The sequence below is a fragment of the Cynocephalus volans genome, chromosome 1 (assembly GCF_027409185.1).
Source record: "Cynocephalus volans isolate mCynVol1 chromosome 1, mCynVol1.pri, whole genome shotgun sequence".
NCBI lineage: Eukaryota > Metazoa > Chordata > Mammalia > Dermoptera > Cynocephalidae > Cynocephalus > Cynocephalus volans.
The window spans coordinates 218,401,952-218,418,114 of record NC_084460.1 but is presented as its reverse complement, the minus strand read 5'-3'; the positions used below and the strand labels follow the sequence as shown (position 1 = coordinate 218,418,114).

General features: G+C 35.4%; 1 protein-coding gene across 4 annotated transcripts in view; it reads right to left on the bottom strand.

Moving 5' to 3' along the window:
• Positions 1-16,163, bottom strand: part of MBD5 (methyl-CpG binding domain protein 5) — a 130,692-nt gene that overhangs the window by 17,848 nt on the left and 96,681 nt on the right. For all 4 annotated transcript variants that reach the window (XM_063113356.1, XM_063113363.1, XM_063113351.1 and 1 more), the window contains 3 exons: positions 10,533-11,558; positions 8,729-8,937; positions 4,119-5,327 (listed from right to left, as the gene is read on the bottom strand). In XM_063113356.1, coding sequence (XP_062969426.1) covers positions 4,119-5,327; positions 8,729-8,937; positions 10,533-11,558 — 2,444 coding nt within the window. The remainder of the gene's footprint in view (positions 1-4,118; positions 5,328-8,728; positions 8,938-10,532; positions 11,559-16,163) is intronic.

Genomic DNA, 16,163 nt, shown 5'->3' with positions numbered 1-16,163 from the left:
GAACCACCAATGATAAAGGGTTCATAGTTCAGAGAAACACTTAAACCAATTACTCAGAACAAGTGTGACTATTTCCCAGAATGTACTCTTTACAAACTGGTAACCAAGGGAAGAACATATTAGTAAAGAGATACCACTTACTGTACAGTATAATATAAGGCACATAATTTACTCCAGTGCTGTCACACAGCTTCAGTATTAGGACAGTAACATATATGTGATTTAGCCCAACTTTTCACAGACTATTAAAAAAATCCCTACTAATTAATAATGTGTGTGTGTGGAGTCGGGGAAAGCAAGAAGGTATAGGAAGAAAATCTGAGTTGATACTTTTTAGAAATACTGGGAGAAGGGGGACTTGCAAGGTCAGTCAACAAACTGGGTGCTATAAAACGCTCTGAAGTAGAACTCCTGCTTGAAATTAACTTATATATCAATTTGTATGTGATGTGCTGAAGGTCATATAAATAGTTATGAAATATTTCATTTACTGAATATATTTCTTATAATCCTTTTACCCTCCACCTGGTAAACAATAACTGAAGTCAAATTACCAGAATTCCATAATGGTGGAATCCAAATTAATAAAATCCAAAATGAGTAAAATAGAATCTTATTAACAGAACAGGAGTGAGGAGAATAATTTTTACTGAGCCTCTTTGGTGTGTTGAATAATGTATCTATAGTATTTCACTAAATTCTTAAAATATCATTCTAAGCAGGAATTAATAGTCCCACTTGAGAGGTGAGGAGACTGCAGTTCATGGGAGATTAATATACCTGCCCAGGACCACTTAGGTAACTGGCAGAGCTAGGATTAAGATCACATCATCATGCCCAAAGACCATGCCTCTTTCTGCCACACCTGCTTTCTCTAGTCTTCTGTAGGCTGTGTTCATACAGTATCTGATGATTAGAAATCATACCTCTTAGGAAATCATCTCAGAAACTACAGAAAATTTCTAATGCATAGCAGTAATTCTGCTACATTTAATACTCCACCAAGATCAAAAAATGACTTTTTAAGATCATAAACTGGCTGAGTCATTTACTATCATGACCAACAGAGTCTGCTAAAATATTAACTTATAAACAATATGGAGATCTCAGACCTTGGCAGATATCAGTGTTCCGATCACAGCACTGGCCTCTTGTAGACCAGAGACTACTCATGCAATCTGAAAGCATGAGATGTGCCCAGCTTGCTTTGAAATAATAACGTGAGATCCTGTTAATTAATTATTTATTATTTCTAATTTGCCTGCTTTCAAAAAGAATTTGGAGTGACTTGCTGAGAACAAAGACTGTAACTGAAACTAATAAATAATAGCATGAAGGGAGAAATAATAAATCTATTGTAAAACTTGAATTAACATAGATTTCATCTGGTGGGATCTAACAGAATCTTGGATTAGTTTAGTCTGGTGGACATAGAAATGAAAGCTGAGAGGTTAAGAAGGTTTAAAATGATAATGTGTAAGAAAATTGGCAAACCTTTTTTTCTGAGACACTACAAGGATAAGCAGTAGGGGAAATGATCCCACATTCCACATTAGCAAGGTAGAATTAATAATGTTTTACTATAAAAAACAAAGTATTTATGAAGTTAGTTTGTCTTTCTCTCTACACTTTATTAAAATGTCAGGCATTGCCATAGTATATGGAAGGGAACTTAAGGCACTGCTTACCTTTTTAAAAGCAGAAGTCTGCTTATTAATGCACAAGCCTTTATTTTAACATTGTTGAGCATTAAGGGGTTCTATATAAATAAAATTTGCATCATAATTGGTTCACTTGAATAAAAATACAAATTTAGAAAAATGTTTGACTAGAGATCTTCCTCAATCAGATCATGTTTCATCTTAACAGATACTGAACTTAGTTTAAATTTTCCTTGATGAACCAGGATTACCAATACATTAGGCACTTAGCTTACAGTCAGACAGACCTGTGTCTGAAATTTTGCCTTTCCTGGTGCTATAAAATGAGAACACTGTTTGGCTCACTGGGCATCATTAAATAAGGTATGAGGAAGTCCTTTGTTTTGTGAACTATAGGAGAAAAAAGAGTGTTTGTGAAGTAGTAGTTTGTTTCTTTATGTGCAAAAGTGAGGTAGGTATTGAAAAGACCAGAGATTTTTAACATTACATGGCCTAGAGCTTTTGAGACTGCTATACCTTGCTTTTTAATGACAGATCAATGCATTACGTATTACTATTAATATTTTATTACATGTCTTCAGTTTTTCACCTCTAAATGTGTGCTTTAAATTGTTTTTCTGAATTACTAAAAATACTTTTAGTGTGTCTTGATATCAAGGCTTTTACTTGAGAATGCCAAATTACAAAGCCAGCCAATGGAAGGAGAAATATTTGAATTTACAGAAACAATTTTATGCTCATTAGGAATTCATCTATTGCCTAAAATAAGGAAGAAGAATCTGGATTTTAAAAACACTTACTATTACTTTACAGTGAATAAAAACTAGTTTGCTTATTAAAATGAAGCAAAATTAATGTTTCTTAGACTCTCAGGTAATGATTTTTTTTTTTAAGTGCATCTCCCCTAATATCAATAAATAACTCAATTTCAGTAGTTGAACACAGATAATCAAAAGATTCAAACCATTGTTCAATGTGAAATGTGCTAAAAGTGCATGCCTTTATTCTCCTGAGGGCATAAAAAGATATTTAGACAAGGCATTTAAGACAGGAAGAATGTTTCCAGGGAAGGGAGACCATAATCTTTTCTTTAGTTAAGCTTTTTCTAAAATGGCCATAAAAAAGATTTGGTTCGTTTGCATAGAGACCGTAAAACAGTTTGATGTCTACATCTTGTATTTGAAGCAGTTCCATTTATATCATAAAAGCCCACTTTTGCTGTTTCTAATTATTTCTTGAGTAAACTGTCAAAAATATTTAGGTTTATCAACTTAAAGAATGTTTGTCTGGTCTTTGAGAGTATAGAGAATAAAATGTTTTGTGAATAGGAGTATGGAATTCATTTTCTTATCAAACGTAGAAACATTATGCCCAGAGTGTATCTTGACAAGTATTTCCTAGGCATTATAAGCAAGGGTTTAAAGACCTCCTGGTCATTTGGAGAAAGACAATCCTTTTATTGTGCGGGCAAAAATGCTTTTGGTTTCCTACCATTAAACCTAAGTGCCAGTGAAAGTTTGAGCAGAGGTGAAATAGCTTTATACAATATACTCTTTAAAAGAATAATATATGCCTGTAAGAGTAATTTTTATTACCTAAGAAGATAAAAAATTATTCATTTCTTCATCATATGATGGGAATGTGCATAATTATATCCTCCTGGTCAGATATAAATTTTTCTATCTAGTTTAAATATTCTGCATATTTCTTGCCTCATGAACCAATTTTACCATTTGTAAGGGATGAAAAGAAAAAGCCCAGAAGACTCCTACTAATTTCTTCTAAATTGAATGGTAGTTTCACAGAGAAGTTTTCATTTAATTTATATGATCGCTTTGTCTTAAGTAGAACCAGACTATGAGGTTAAACTCTTCCATATGTTATAAACGCCCAGAACTTCTCCTGAAAGCAGACACCACTCTGAACTCAGACGTTACCTGCTGCTTCCACAAATGGCTGCACCTCCACCCAGATTTTACCCCTCCCCAGTTCTATGTGTCACATGTAAGTACGTGTAGGACACACTGTCCTCTGGCACTTCCTGTTGCCTGGGAAGGGCCCTTCCTCTGCCACACTCCTGGACCTCCAACAGCTACCAGATTTTTTTCCCAGTCATTGACACTTGCCTTCCTCCTCTGTGCATGAAATAAAGAATTAGGTAAATGTAGAGAAGGAAGGCAGAGTTGACAAAATTCTGGAAATCTGGTTCCTGGGTTAGAGCCACCCTAAACCCTAGTGGAATCTATAAATACTTCACAACTCACCCCTTGTTGATATGACATTTTGGTGACTATAACCATCCCCTCTTCATTTTATGCTCCAGAAGCTTGTGAGACCTCAATGAGTCATGAAGAATCCTAATTTCAAATCCAAAGAATCCAAAGTGATGATAACAAAAAACAATAATTGATATCTGAACAAAGGTTAGTATTTGACAATGGATAAAGATTGGTATACCTTCCCTTCCTGAGGGCTTTGTTGACATGAATTGTGAACGTCGTCTTCTCTTACTAATTTTCCAGGCCAGGAAGTCAGTCCTTTGATTTGGCCCCAGACCAAGTCGCCAACGTTGAACGTCCTTGGTCTATAATGTATCAACTCATTTGAAGAAGGGGAGTCTGGATTCCTTAGGTCATCTTCACTACTAACGCTTTTAGCATCTGAAGGGCTAGGCACACACCCATTAATGCTTTTGGCATTAAAGTCTCCATTGTAATGGATGTAGTCTTTGACCAGAGAACTTTCCAAACTGTTTGAGGAACTTGGAGACTGCTCCTCTAGGACCAGGTCTTGCTTTGCAGTGCTTAACAGCTCTCCAAATCCCCGACTCTGTCGAGGTCTATTCCCGTTAATGTGTGCACATCTTTCCACAGTGTTCTCTAGCCTCTCCTTAAAACTCATCATAGTTCTTTTGTAGTTATTATACCTGAAATTTTCCTCCAGAATTTTATCCCCTTGACAGTTTCTTGGTGGTAACAATATTGGGTGCTGTTCCCCAGGCAGAAATGGCAGTGTAGAGACATTGTTGGACCTTTCATGACATGGACTACTGTGGATATGGCCTGGATGATCTAAAAATTCCTCGCACTTCCACCTGTTTCGCTCCCCTCTGGGGCTTTGCTCCCCATCCCACTGTTTTTTGGATGTGTGGCAACTTGCTGACTTGAAATATTCAAACCCATCTCCTTCATTTGCGTTTTTCCCATGGTCTAGATTCTTGGGCAGCCGAGCCCCTCTTGCGTTCCTCAGCCTACCATCATGATCAACACCTCCCATGTTTCGTCCATGAATGACCGCACTGACAGCACTGGAGAGATTTAATGGGTCACCAATTGAGGCAGTGAAGGCACTCATGGCACTCAGAGCTGGAATGGGGCTGATCTGAGTTGTACTGTTGACTGCAGTGGTGATGACAACCTGCATTCCTTTGCTGGCTGCATCCACAACTGCTTTGTAAATGGCATCTACGGAAGCATCACCTTGGCCACCCACAATGAGGCCATCCTTCACCTGCTGACCAAGAGATGGGTCAATCCTCTGCTGCAACTCACAAGGTGTATCTTGGAAAGGTGGAAGTGTAGTGTTCAGATTCTCTGGAAGTGCTGTGAGCCCCGGCTGAGTGTTTATTCTTTTGTTTAGGACAGCTGCATCTTCCTGCATTCTCACCTTAAAGAAATAGACAGGAAGCAGTGAGAGAGAAGGAAATAATTTTAAAGGTGTTGAAGAGAAAGACCATAATTTTAAGATTTACCAAAAGACAAACAGATATAACAAGGAAGGAAATTTAAAGAACAAGATTCAAAAATGAAATAAAAAGTCACTCTGTATAGAAAAGCTTATGTTTTGATCATTTTGGGTATTGTTGCTCTGGTTGAAATCATTTGACAGAATTTTTTTAAAAAAATCATTATTTCTAAACATTCTCCAGAAAAATTAAACGAAGTAGTTGGACACAAAATATTTTCAGGTGATGATTCCACTTGTTTAGTGTCATTACAGGTCTTTGCAACTTGAAATTCAATGAGAGAGTCAAGTCACAGGTAACCCAACTAGCACTGTCCAAATTACAAAGTGAACCATATTTTGAAAATGATTTTTAACTCACTAATGTTTCTATTTAACTAAATGAAATACAATATAAAATAAAATAAAACAAAATACATATACACTTTTCTTAACAATAACATGGCACTATATTTTTGAAGTCTTTAGATGCGTAGTAACACTTGCCTCTCAACCTTATCAGGCCACCAGCTGAGGGACATCCCCATGCTGTCAACAGTAACAATGGCTCTCTATAGAAGTGCTTCTCAGTTGGGAAGAGGTTAAGGAAGGAAATGCCTACCAGGGGAGCATATCAGAATTTCAGTAGAGGAAGGATGAATGCAGTTTGAAAAAGTCCCTGAGGTTATTCAAATTTCACCAACCACCTTGTAAAAATTACTGCTCCAGACCCTGATACTTCGAATTTTCCCCGTCATGATCACTCCCTTCTTGTCTTTACATCCTTCCCTACTAAACCAGAACCTGAGATCCATCAGCACATCCATCTCTCTCTTGCTATTATTGTCTACAGCTATCAGATAAAGTCCCAATCTTGGATCAATTCAACCACCTGCCTTATCTATATCTACAGCAAGAATGCTGAGTATCTGTCTATAGGAATTTATGGCTTCCAACCTCTGCTGGGGGCTTATTGCTGTCCATTAATCTGTGATCCTCTAGTTAGATATCACTCTCATTCTCTACAACTATTCAAATCTTTCTCCTCTTCTTCAAGCTGGCTGCTATACCATCTCCTGCACTATTCTTAGCAGATGATCTTATTTAACAGAGAAAATGGAGCTCATCAGGTAAGAATTCTCCTAATGTCAGTATACTCTGTCTGATGCTTCCTGGACCTGGCAGCACACACTTCCCTGCAACTATACCTGTCCAAAATCCTGCCCTGTTCCCAGTGTAGGAGGGCCCAAGCCCCTCGTCAGGGGTCTCACCTTATCTATTACTCCTTCTCTTCTTTATGTTCAATCTCTTACTCTTTTTTATCTCTTTCCTTTAGCATATGATTATGTGCATGGCTTCCATATTTTAGAAGTTCCTGTTCAATTTGACATCCCCCCTCAGGGTAACACCCTATTTCTCTTATGTTCTTCATAGATAAGTTTCGGTGTTGGATTTTTTTTGCTTTTTTTTTTTTAAATACAATTTTTTGGGCATATTTGAGGTTTACAACATGACGTTATGGGGTACATATAGAAAATAAAATAGTTACTTTAGTGAAGCAAATTAACATATCTATCATCTTACATACTTTTTGTATGTGTGTGACAAGAGCAGCTGAAATCTACTTGTTTAATCCATACTCTTTAATTCCTAACCTCACATTTTCTGTTTCATCCATTGCAGTCTGGCTCCTGCTCCACCAAACTGCATTCCGTCACTAAATAAATATATTTAGTTACTAAATCTAATGAATTATCTTCAGGCTTTATCTTATTTGTTTTCTCAGTGACATGGTTGAGCACTTCCTCTTCCTTTCTAAAATATTCAAATATTCTATCATTGTCAAAAAAGATAAAACTTTTCTTCATCACCACTCCCCATCCAAACCCACACTTTACCACCCCACTCCAATCCCATTTCCTTTCTCAGAAGTAACCAGTGCTGCAGTGCATCCTTGCAGACACCTTCTAATACATTTAGTGTTAGGTGTTTCTAGTTTCCTCTCTTCCTTTCTTTCCTTCCTTTCTCCCGTTCTTCTTTCTTTCTTTCAACATAAATGGTATTGTACTATAGTACTGTTCTGTAATACTACAGTATTGAAGTCTTGTAGTTTTTCAGATTATAAATTTACCTAATCTTTTAAACTACTAGGTAGATGAATATACCATAATGTATTTAACTACTTCCCTACTGATGGATACTTAAGTAGTTCATAATTTCTGACACAACAAATCATGTTGTAATGAACATTCTGGGACATGCTCTTTTGTTCACATTTGAAGATTTCTCTAAATACATAGAAGTTGAACTTCTGGGTCAAAGGATATGTATATTTAAAAACCTGATATACCATTAAATTATTCTCCAAAAGGATGGTAACAGCATACAATTAGATCGACAATAATCTGAGAGAATCCATTTCCCCACACCCTTGTGAGCAATGACTACCATCAATCTGATGGATAAATCAGTGTTGGAATTTGTATAACTCTAATTATTCCTTTCATCTATTTATTAATAATCTTTCATTTTCTGTGAATTGTCTGTTCAAATCTGTTGCTCATTGTTCTAATCAATTATCTTTTTCTTCCTGATTTGTAGGAGCTCTTTTTATATTGTTGGTGTTAATTATTTGGTATGTATTATGCAAATATTTTCTACTGGGTTGCCACTTGTCTTTAACTTTGTTTAAAATATCCTTGATCATATAGAGATTTAAAACCTTTATGCATTCCATGCTGTTTCTTCTTTTCCTTCTGACTTCTTGGTTTTGTGTCTTGCTTAAAGAACCTTTATGGTTCTTTTGGTAAGGGTTCATACCTCTTTTGGTAAGGGTTCTTGCTTAAAGAACCCCAAGATTATTAAAAAACAAACAAACAAAAAACTTCTATATTTTCTTCTTACATTTATTTAGTGTTACTCTTTGCATCTAGCTCCTTAACCTATCTGGAATTTATTCACTTTGTAGAACTAAAGGAAGACCATGTAGCTGAACTCAGAGGAAGAGTGCTGAGAGATGAGGCTGGGGAGGGAGGTCAGGTGGGCATGTTAAGAACATGGGTCTTAATCATGACAGCAATGAGAAACCACAAAGGAGTCTAAGAGGGTCAGTCACATTATCAGTTTTTACTAACAGCTCCAAGAGGTCCACTGAGATGCTTTGGACAAAATAAAATAACCTTCACAAAAAGGCTGGAATGCTTGACAACACTCATGATTGAGAAATAACAGTAAATAAAGGTGAAAGGGCACATAACCTATTTTTTTCACCCCTTCCCCTAAATTAAGTTTTTAAACAAACTCAGACTTGTTTTCTACTAATTCAACCCAGGGAAGGAGAGTACCTGAAAATTCTGAAAGAGACAAGCCATGGGGTTATTGTTAGCTGGGCAAGGAATTGTGGACTGTCCTTGGAATGCCTGGAGATTCTGGTACCCCTGGAGAAGTTGCTGCTGCTGCTGATTTGAAGGGAACATCTGATTGTTGTTTAACAGCGATTGTAGATGAGTCAGTTGATGGTTATTCAAAGTATTGTTTATTGATGACATATCACCTACAGTTTGAAAAACATAAAACATAAGTCAATGTGATTCTTTGGAGGTCCTATGCCTCTGTTTGTACCTGAGAATTCCTAAACCAAAAAACTAAAAGCTAGAGTTACATGGGTAATTATTTTCTTTTTTTCTCCTCAAGGTCTTACTAAGTGGTAAGGAAAGAGTAGTTTTATTATTTAGTTTTATCTTACATAATTAGTTTTTTGATTTTATATCATGGAAAGATTACTTAGTCTTTGCTCTATCCATTAACCAGTCTTTATATATTAGCTTCAGTGTTACATGATTTGTTGAATCAAATTTTATTAGAGCACCTAAAATTGAAGGTTAAATTAGTCCTAAAATGTTTCAGCAATCATCAGTATTTGATCAGATGATTAAAATAAGTAGGGTTGATCAGGCCCTGTTTACAAAATTTAGTTCTCAAGCCATAATCATCAATAAATACCACCAGATAAAATTAGAGATTTGCTTTAGAAATATGCAGTTTGTTTTGGATTAAAAAGTTAATCACCTAAAATTAAAATTGTAAAGAAAGCTAACAATCCAAAAGAATTCATTGTCATAATTATTACAAATAAATATTATATAATCAGTAGAATTAATTAATAATTAAATTTATATTAAAGATTTTTAAAAAATTACTCTGAAATTATCTTGAGGACAATGATGTAGAAATTGTCCTGTAACTTGCAATATGTAAATCTGTAATGCTTTTTAGATTATTTAACTATAATGATTTCAATGCCAAATAGAACTAATTTTGCTATATTATAAAGGTGTTTATAAAATCTGGAAACATAAATAATAAAAAAATTATCACTGTTTATATGTTGAAGATGCCTTTGACAACATATATATTTGCGTATGTTACCAGACTTCATGGACACCATCCCTATATTTTATATTATAGTTACCTACATCCAACAGTTAAATATACTTGGCACTATTTTCTAATTTTTTGGTGAGAGGATGACTATATGAAGGACTTTGTTTTTAAACACAAAGGTCTAAAAAATACTGTCTGAGGGAATCTAGCAGCATCTAGAGGGGCTGACTGTTTCTTTGAACTTGGGCAAACTTTAGCTTTGAGTGTTTTTATGCCTTGTTTTTTGTTTTGCTGGACAAGCATTTAATTTTGTTTATTTAGGGTTCACCTGGAAAATACTTCCTCAAATTGTTTCCGTCCACAGTGCAGCTGCTCATACTAACCCTGTGATGCCACACCAACCAAAATTCAAATAAAAATTATTTTTAAGATGTACCTGTGCTTCATTATTTGAAAAGTAAAACTCTACTTGGCTTAAGAGAACGAAGGGTAGGTTAGGATTAGGTGGCATCAGAATTAGGAGATAAGAGAAAGCAGATTAAAATGATATTAGTATTGCTAGAATCACGGAAAAGGAAAAAGTCATTCTCATGTTTGTATAACTATGGTTGTATGTGGGTGTTGTTATATTTAGTTCCTTAAGCAAGCTGTGACATAACAAAAACATTTTTGAAAATAGTGTGACAAAATGGAGTTTTTAAAAAGGAGAAAATAGAATTAGAAAAACGTTTCTTTTGTAAAAATTTGTGAAAAAATTTAACTTACCAAGCAGACCTGTCCCCAGTAGAGGGTTAAGTAGCTGTGGCACCACAGAGTTACTGTTGAGTTTAGCTGGACCAGGTGTATTCCCAGCATTATTAGATATATTCAGCAATGTTTCTGCCATTGACACCACTGCTGTCCCACCAAGTGTTGAGACAGTCAGTGCTGCCACTGCTGATGATGTAGTGGTTGTGGTAGTGGTTGCCTGGGAGGAGGTTGCTATGGAAACCTCTGGATGCTTAGCGGTGTTGGCCGATGCCGAGTTCAGGACACCTCCCAACAGCTGGGGATTCAAGGCCATTAATCCTGAGGCCCCAGTGACAGCTGGGAGGAACAGGGGGTTAAAAGTAGTGTCACTGCCTGCAAAGCTTGGTAAAGGGTTCCCCAAGGGCCTGGTTAAGAGGGTCTCAGCTCGGCTGTTGTCTGACTGATTGCTTGGCAAATGGTCTGGTGGGGCTGTCATCTGTGTTAATGAGGGTAAAGGGGTATTTTGCTGCTGCAAAAGATCTGAGATGGTCAGATTGAAAGATGGCAGGGGAAGCAAGGCAGCTGCTTGGGCTTGGTTCTGAAGCAGGGCTGCTAAGAGCTGAAAGTGAACAGGCTGTAATACCTGCCCATCCATGTCACCGGAGAGAAAAGCTAAAGCAGCATTTACATTCGGGTTGAGAAAACCTAAAGGGTGGAGGTTGATCTCAGACTTGCCTTCTCCTGCTGAAGGCTGGAGGATATTTAATAGATTCTGGTTTAGGAGATGCTGTTGATTCACTGGCAAAGAGATAGGTAGAGAACTGAGGAGGCTGGGGTTCAAGGGGTGTGGAAGATGGTTGTTTGAAGTGCTGTTGGATGGAAAATGAAGTGCGTGCTCCTGGCCAACAAAAGGAAAATCACTCCCAATGGGCAGCTGACTCTGCAGTGGGTTTCCAGCTGCGGTGGTGACTATGACACCATCTTGAAGAACAGATGTTGTCTTTGTTATGGCAGGGTGGTTGGTGCCAGCTATGGCTATGGAGGATGATGGTCCTGAACAGCCTAAAATGAAAAAAAAAATAAAATCCAGTTATTAATTATGGATATAAAGCAAGACTACCCATAAAAATACATTAAGATACATTTCAATTTAACCTACTTTAAAAACAAATTTACTGAAGATGTTTAGCATATTAAAAAATAGCTGTTGCTAAGTATCAAATAGCTTGTTTTTCATAGCTGGACAAGGTGAAGATGGGAGAATCTATGCTGTAGTTCATTTAACTGGGTAGGTAAAAGTAACAAAACTTCATTTTTCAAAATATATATTTTTTAATTTTTAAAAAATCTTTGGTCTTTATTTATAAAACAAAGTACTTGCTTTTAGTGATGAAAAAAAAAAAAAAAACCCCACAAAACTAGAATGCACATAAAAGTATAAAGCATAAAATAAAAAGTACCTATGGAGACTACAACTATTAATATTTTAGTGTACAGTTTTCTGGGCTTTTCCCACCTGTACGCATATGCATATACAGACATATATATACACACACATATAATCTATATTTTTAAACAAAACCAGAATCATGATATAATGCTATTTCATAATATTTTCATTTATCAATGCATTATGAATATCTTTCCATATTAACTCATACATAGCTACAGATCCATTTTACTAGTATTAGGTATGGATATACCATAATTTAATCAATCTACAGTCATGGATACTTTGATGGTTTCCAAGCTTTTACTATTGTAAGTGACACTATAGTAAGCAACATCATGATAAACATTCTTAATGTATGCTTGCCAGTTTGCTCAATTATTGTCTAAAAGGGTTTACATATTTTAAAAGCTTTGAATACATATTGTCAAACTACTCTCAGTGAAGTTGATCAATACACATTAAATTTATATTCCTATAAAGTGTATGACAGTGCATATTTCTCTCCCCAAGTCTTTATTATTATTTTTAACAGTGAATAAAAATGATTAAGAATCTTTGTCATTTGGACAGTATAAAAATATTTTGTACTTATACTTCCTTAAATTAGACCAGTCTTCAACCAAATAGCATTCTTATTCTTGAAAGCCTTATACTACAGATAAAAATTCAGGGAATTTTGAAAATATCAAATCTCAATTGTTATTTATAATTGTATTAGTAGTTCTCAACTCATGCTGCACAAGAATTATCCAGAGAAATGAAAAAAACAAAAACAAATCAATACTTGGGTCCTAACACAGACCAGTTGAAAACTTATTTCTTGGGGTACAGCCTGGGGAGTAGATTTCTTTGAAATCATCCCTGATGATTCAGATGCACAAGGGGTAAGATAGGGAGGTTGAGAATAACACTCTATTAAAAAGGAATTTACAGTTGTTTTTTTGCAAAAGGTCTTCTCCTAAAGAGATGCATTGTTTTATGTAATACCTGCATTTGACACATATTTTATTATAATAGGTATATACATTTAGTTTTATTCTAAAATATTAAACATGTATATAGTATAATGAACATCAGTGTTACTGAAAATCTAAAATAATTCAAACACTACTGCTGTGCTATGCCATTATAAAACTTTACATTTGACCATGTTACTATTGAGGCCTCATCCAAACACACAGAAATGTTTCCGTAGTTGTAATAGTAGTACCAACATGACTTTATGTTCTTGTTTTCATCTACTAGAATAATACAAGAATTTTTCCTTTTTGGTGTACAGACTTCGTATTCATATTTTTAACTGTGTAGTATATAGATGGCTATATTTATTGAACAATTCTGATAATGTTTGGCACTTACATTTTGATTTTTCATGATTATATGTAACACAGGGATGAACATCTTTTTATACGTAATACTCTACTACCTTTGAATTTTTTTCTTAGAAAGTAGAATTGCTGTGGTAACAGTCATAAGTATAAATCAGCACATTCAACATACCTTACAGACTATTTCTATAGCAAGGATTTGTAATTTTTCCCAGCTATTATGTTCTGCCTTTTTTTTTTTTTTTTTTTTTTTTTTTTTTAGGCTCTCAGTGTTTCCTTTAAAGAAGGAGATTTTAAAAACCCACTCTTTGGGCCGGCCCCGTGGCTCACTTGGGAGAGTGCGGCACTGGTAGCGCCAAGGCCGCAGGTTCGGATCCTAGATAGGGATGGCTGGTGCGCTCACTGGCTGAGCGTGGTGCAGAGAACACCGTGCCGAGGGTTGCGATCCCCTTACCAGTCAACAACAACAAAAAAACCCCACTCTTTGAAAAATACATAAATATTTATAAAATATTATCATGAAATAATGATTATGTTCACAAAGAGAAGGGTAAAAAGACATACCAAATGCTGAGGTAGGCGTATGTTATACAATTCTTTAAATATTCATTCAGATTTGTTACAAAACAATCAATGCATTAAATATTTCATTGCTTTTTAAATCTTTGCTGCTATTTCCACAAATAAGTACTATGCATTATTTGCATTTGGAAACCATATTTTTAAATGAGCTAATGCAACGTCTTATTTACTAGTAATTGCTATCTGTGGCAATTTTCCTATCTGCTAAATAATGACATATTTAAATGTAGAGATCACCATTCCTCTAATCATAGACAGAGCACATTTTCAAAAAACTCTAGCATATACATGGCAAGGCTCTGTAGATGAAGGTTTCTTTATAAGTTATTATTTTTTATTATCCTTAATTTACAATAGAGGAGTATCCACATTTATGATTCAAGGACATAGCCATTTTGGGATACTATTATTTTAAAAGCTCTCCATCTAAATATTCTTGAGGAATTGCAATAAAGTATAGTTATTCTGGGTTTATTTTTGCCTTACCAACAAGAAAGTAATGAATACCACAGCTTCTTAAAGGTAAGATGTGAATCAGGAGGTATTTTTTTATTTTCTCTAGTTTTCAACAAATCTGTTCAACTAAGAGGTATATTCTGCTGGAAAGTAGGATAGAAATGGTGGCACACACACACACACAAAAAAAAAAAAAAAAAAGAAAGAAAAAACCCTGCCCTTTCCTGCAGGAACTCATAGGTTATGCAAAGTGATAAACAGAAATCTCCCTGTCTTTCTCCTTCCTCTCTTAAACACATATTTATTGACAGTTTATTATGAACCAGGAAATGTTAAGGTTCTTTTCATAAATTAGCTAGTATACCTATAATCCAATATGCTAAGAACTATAACAGGCATATAATAAGGGGAAAATTATAAAACTAAAGGTGTCCGGGAAAACTACACAAGTGGTAACAATGGATCTGGGATTTGAGAGATGAAAAGGAAATAAAAAGGGCTTCTAAGTAGAAGCAGAGTAATAATAAATAATAATAATAATAATAATGAAAAGACAAGGATATAGTAAGGTGGATAGAGGGTAATGAAAACTCCTGTGTTTCCCCAAACAAAGAAATATGACTAGAAATATTGTATGCTGCTTTTTCATACCCCAAATCCCCCTACCCATGGTCATTCCTACTGCCTTAGAGACAAGCAGTGAAGACACCTGAAATCATCTTTCTAAACCATCAAAGGCAAGAAACATTTCTTATTTCCATCTGTATTTCCAAGACACAACAGTCTCTGACACATAGCTGGCATTCAAAAAATGTTTGTTGGTTGAATGTATCTATCAAGATCATAAAACTTACACTCAAGTTTTGGAAATCAGAATTTGATGCTGTGTGTGTGGGCGTGTATGTGGACATTGGGACAGAATACCACCTGTTTGTGTAGAAAGGGAAAACGGATTCTCCAGTGTATTGGTTCAATGCCAGGAGATAAGGGACACTGGAAAGGAGATGGCTGGATGATGGTAACTATTTTAGAAGGCTCCCAGGTATTCCAAGAAGTTAAAATCACCTTACAGAGGGAGAGGTTTACCCCAAAGTACTCTGAGTTCTTAAAATCGCTCATTCACACTTGCAGTCATTCAAAGAGGACCCTGAAATCATATAAATTTTTATAGCTGAAGGGAAATTGGAGATTGCTTATTTCTGAACCACTTAATCTTGAACAGGCACTCTGATAAACCTAGTTCATAGTCCTGCATAAAAACCTTACAGTCTGTTGAAGCATGTGGGTAAAAATGCTTTGTTAAAGCTGTTTTTGTTTGTTTGTGTTTTGTTTTTGCAGCCAAGATTTTTTAATCAAATGAAAGGGACAGTTGCTAATAGTTTTTAAAAAAGCAAATTACTCACTGAACACTTAGCAGTTAAATACCAAAAGGCACTGGGAACCTGGAACTAGTCAAAAAGTTGAGGAAGTCCTTTAATTGGACAAAATGATTATTTCGTACCAGCCAGCAGCATCATAAACTAGCATACTTTCTTTTTCTCATTCTCTTTATTGCTTTTAAAGAGTAGAGGGGACTGGAAAGCCACTCAAATAAACTTAGTTGGTGTGAGATCACATGCCTAGACATTCCGAAATTGTCTAGTCCACTGAGGAAATGACAGTGGGAGCTGGCCCCATGGGGTAGATTTTCAGATATAACCAGTACTCTGCATACACTTATAATTTATGATATGTATGTATGTATATGTATATGTGTGCATACACAAAAATAGCATCAGTAAGCTTTTTTAGAATTTTAAAAGGATATTTTCCTAATATTATTAATTCAATTCTTGAGATGTTTTATCT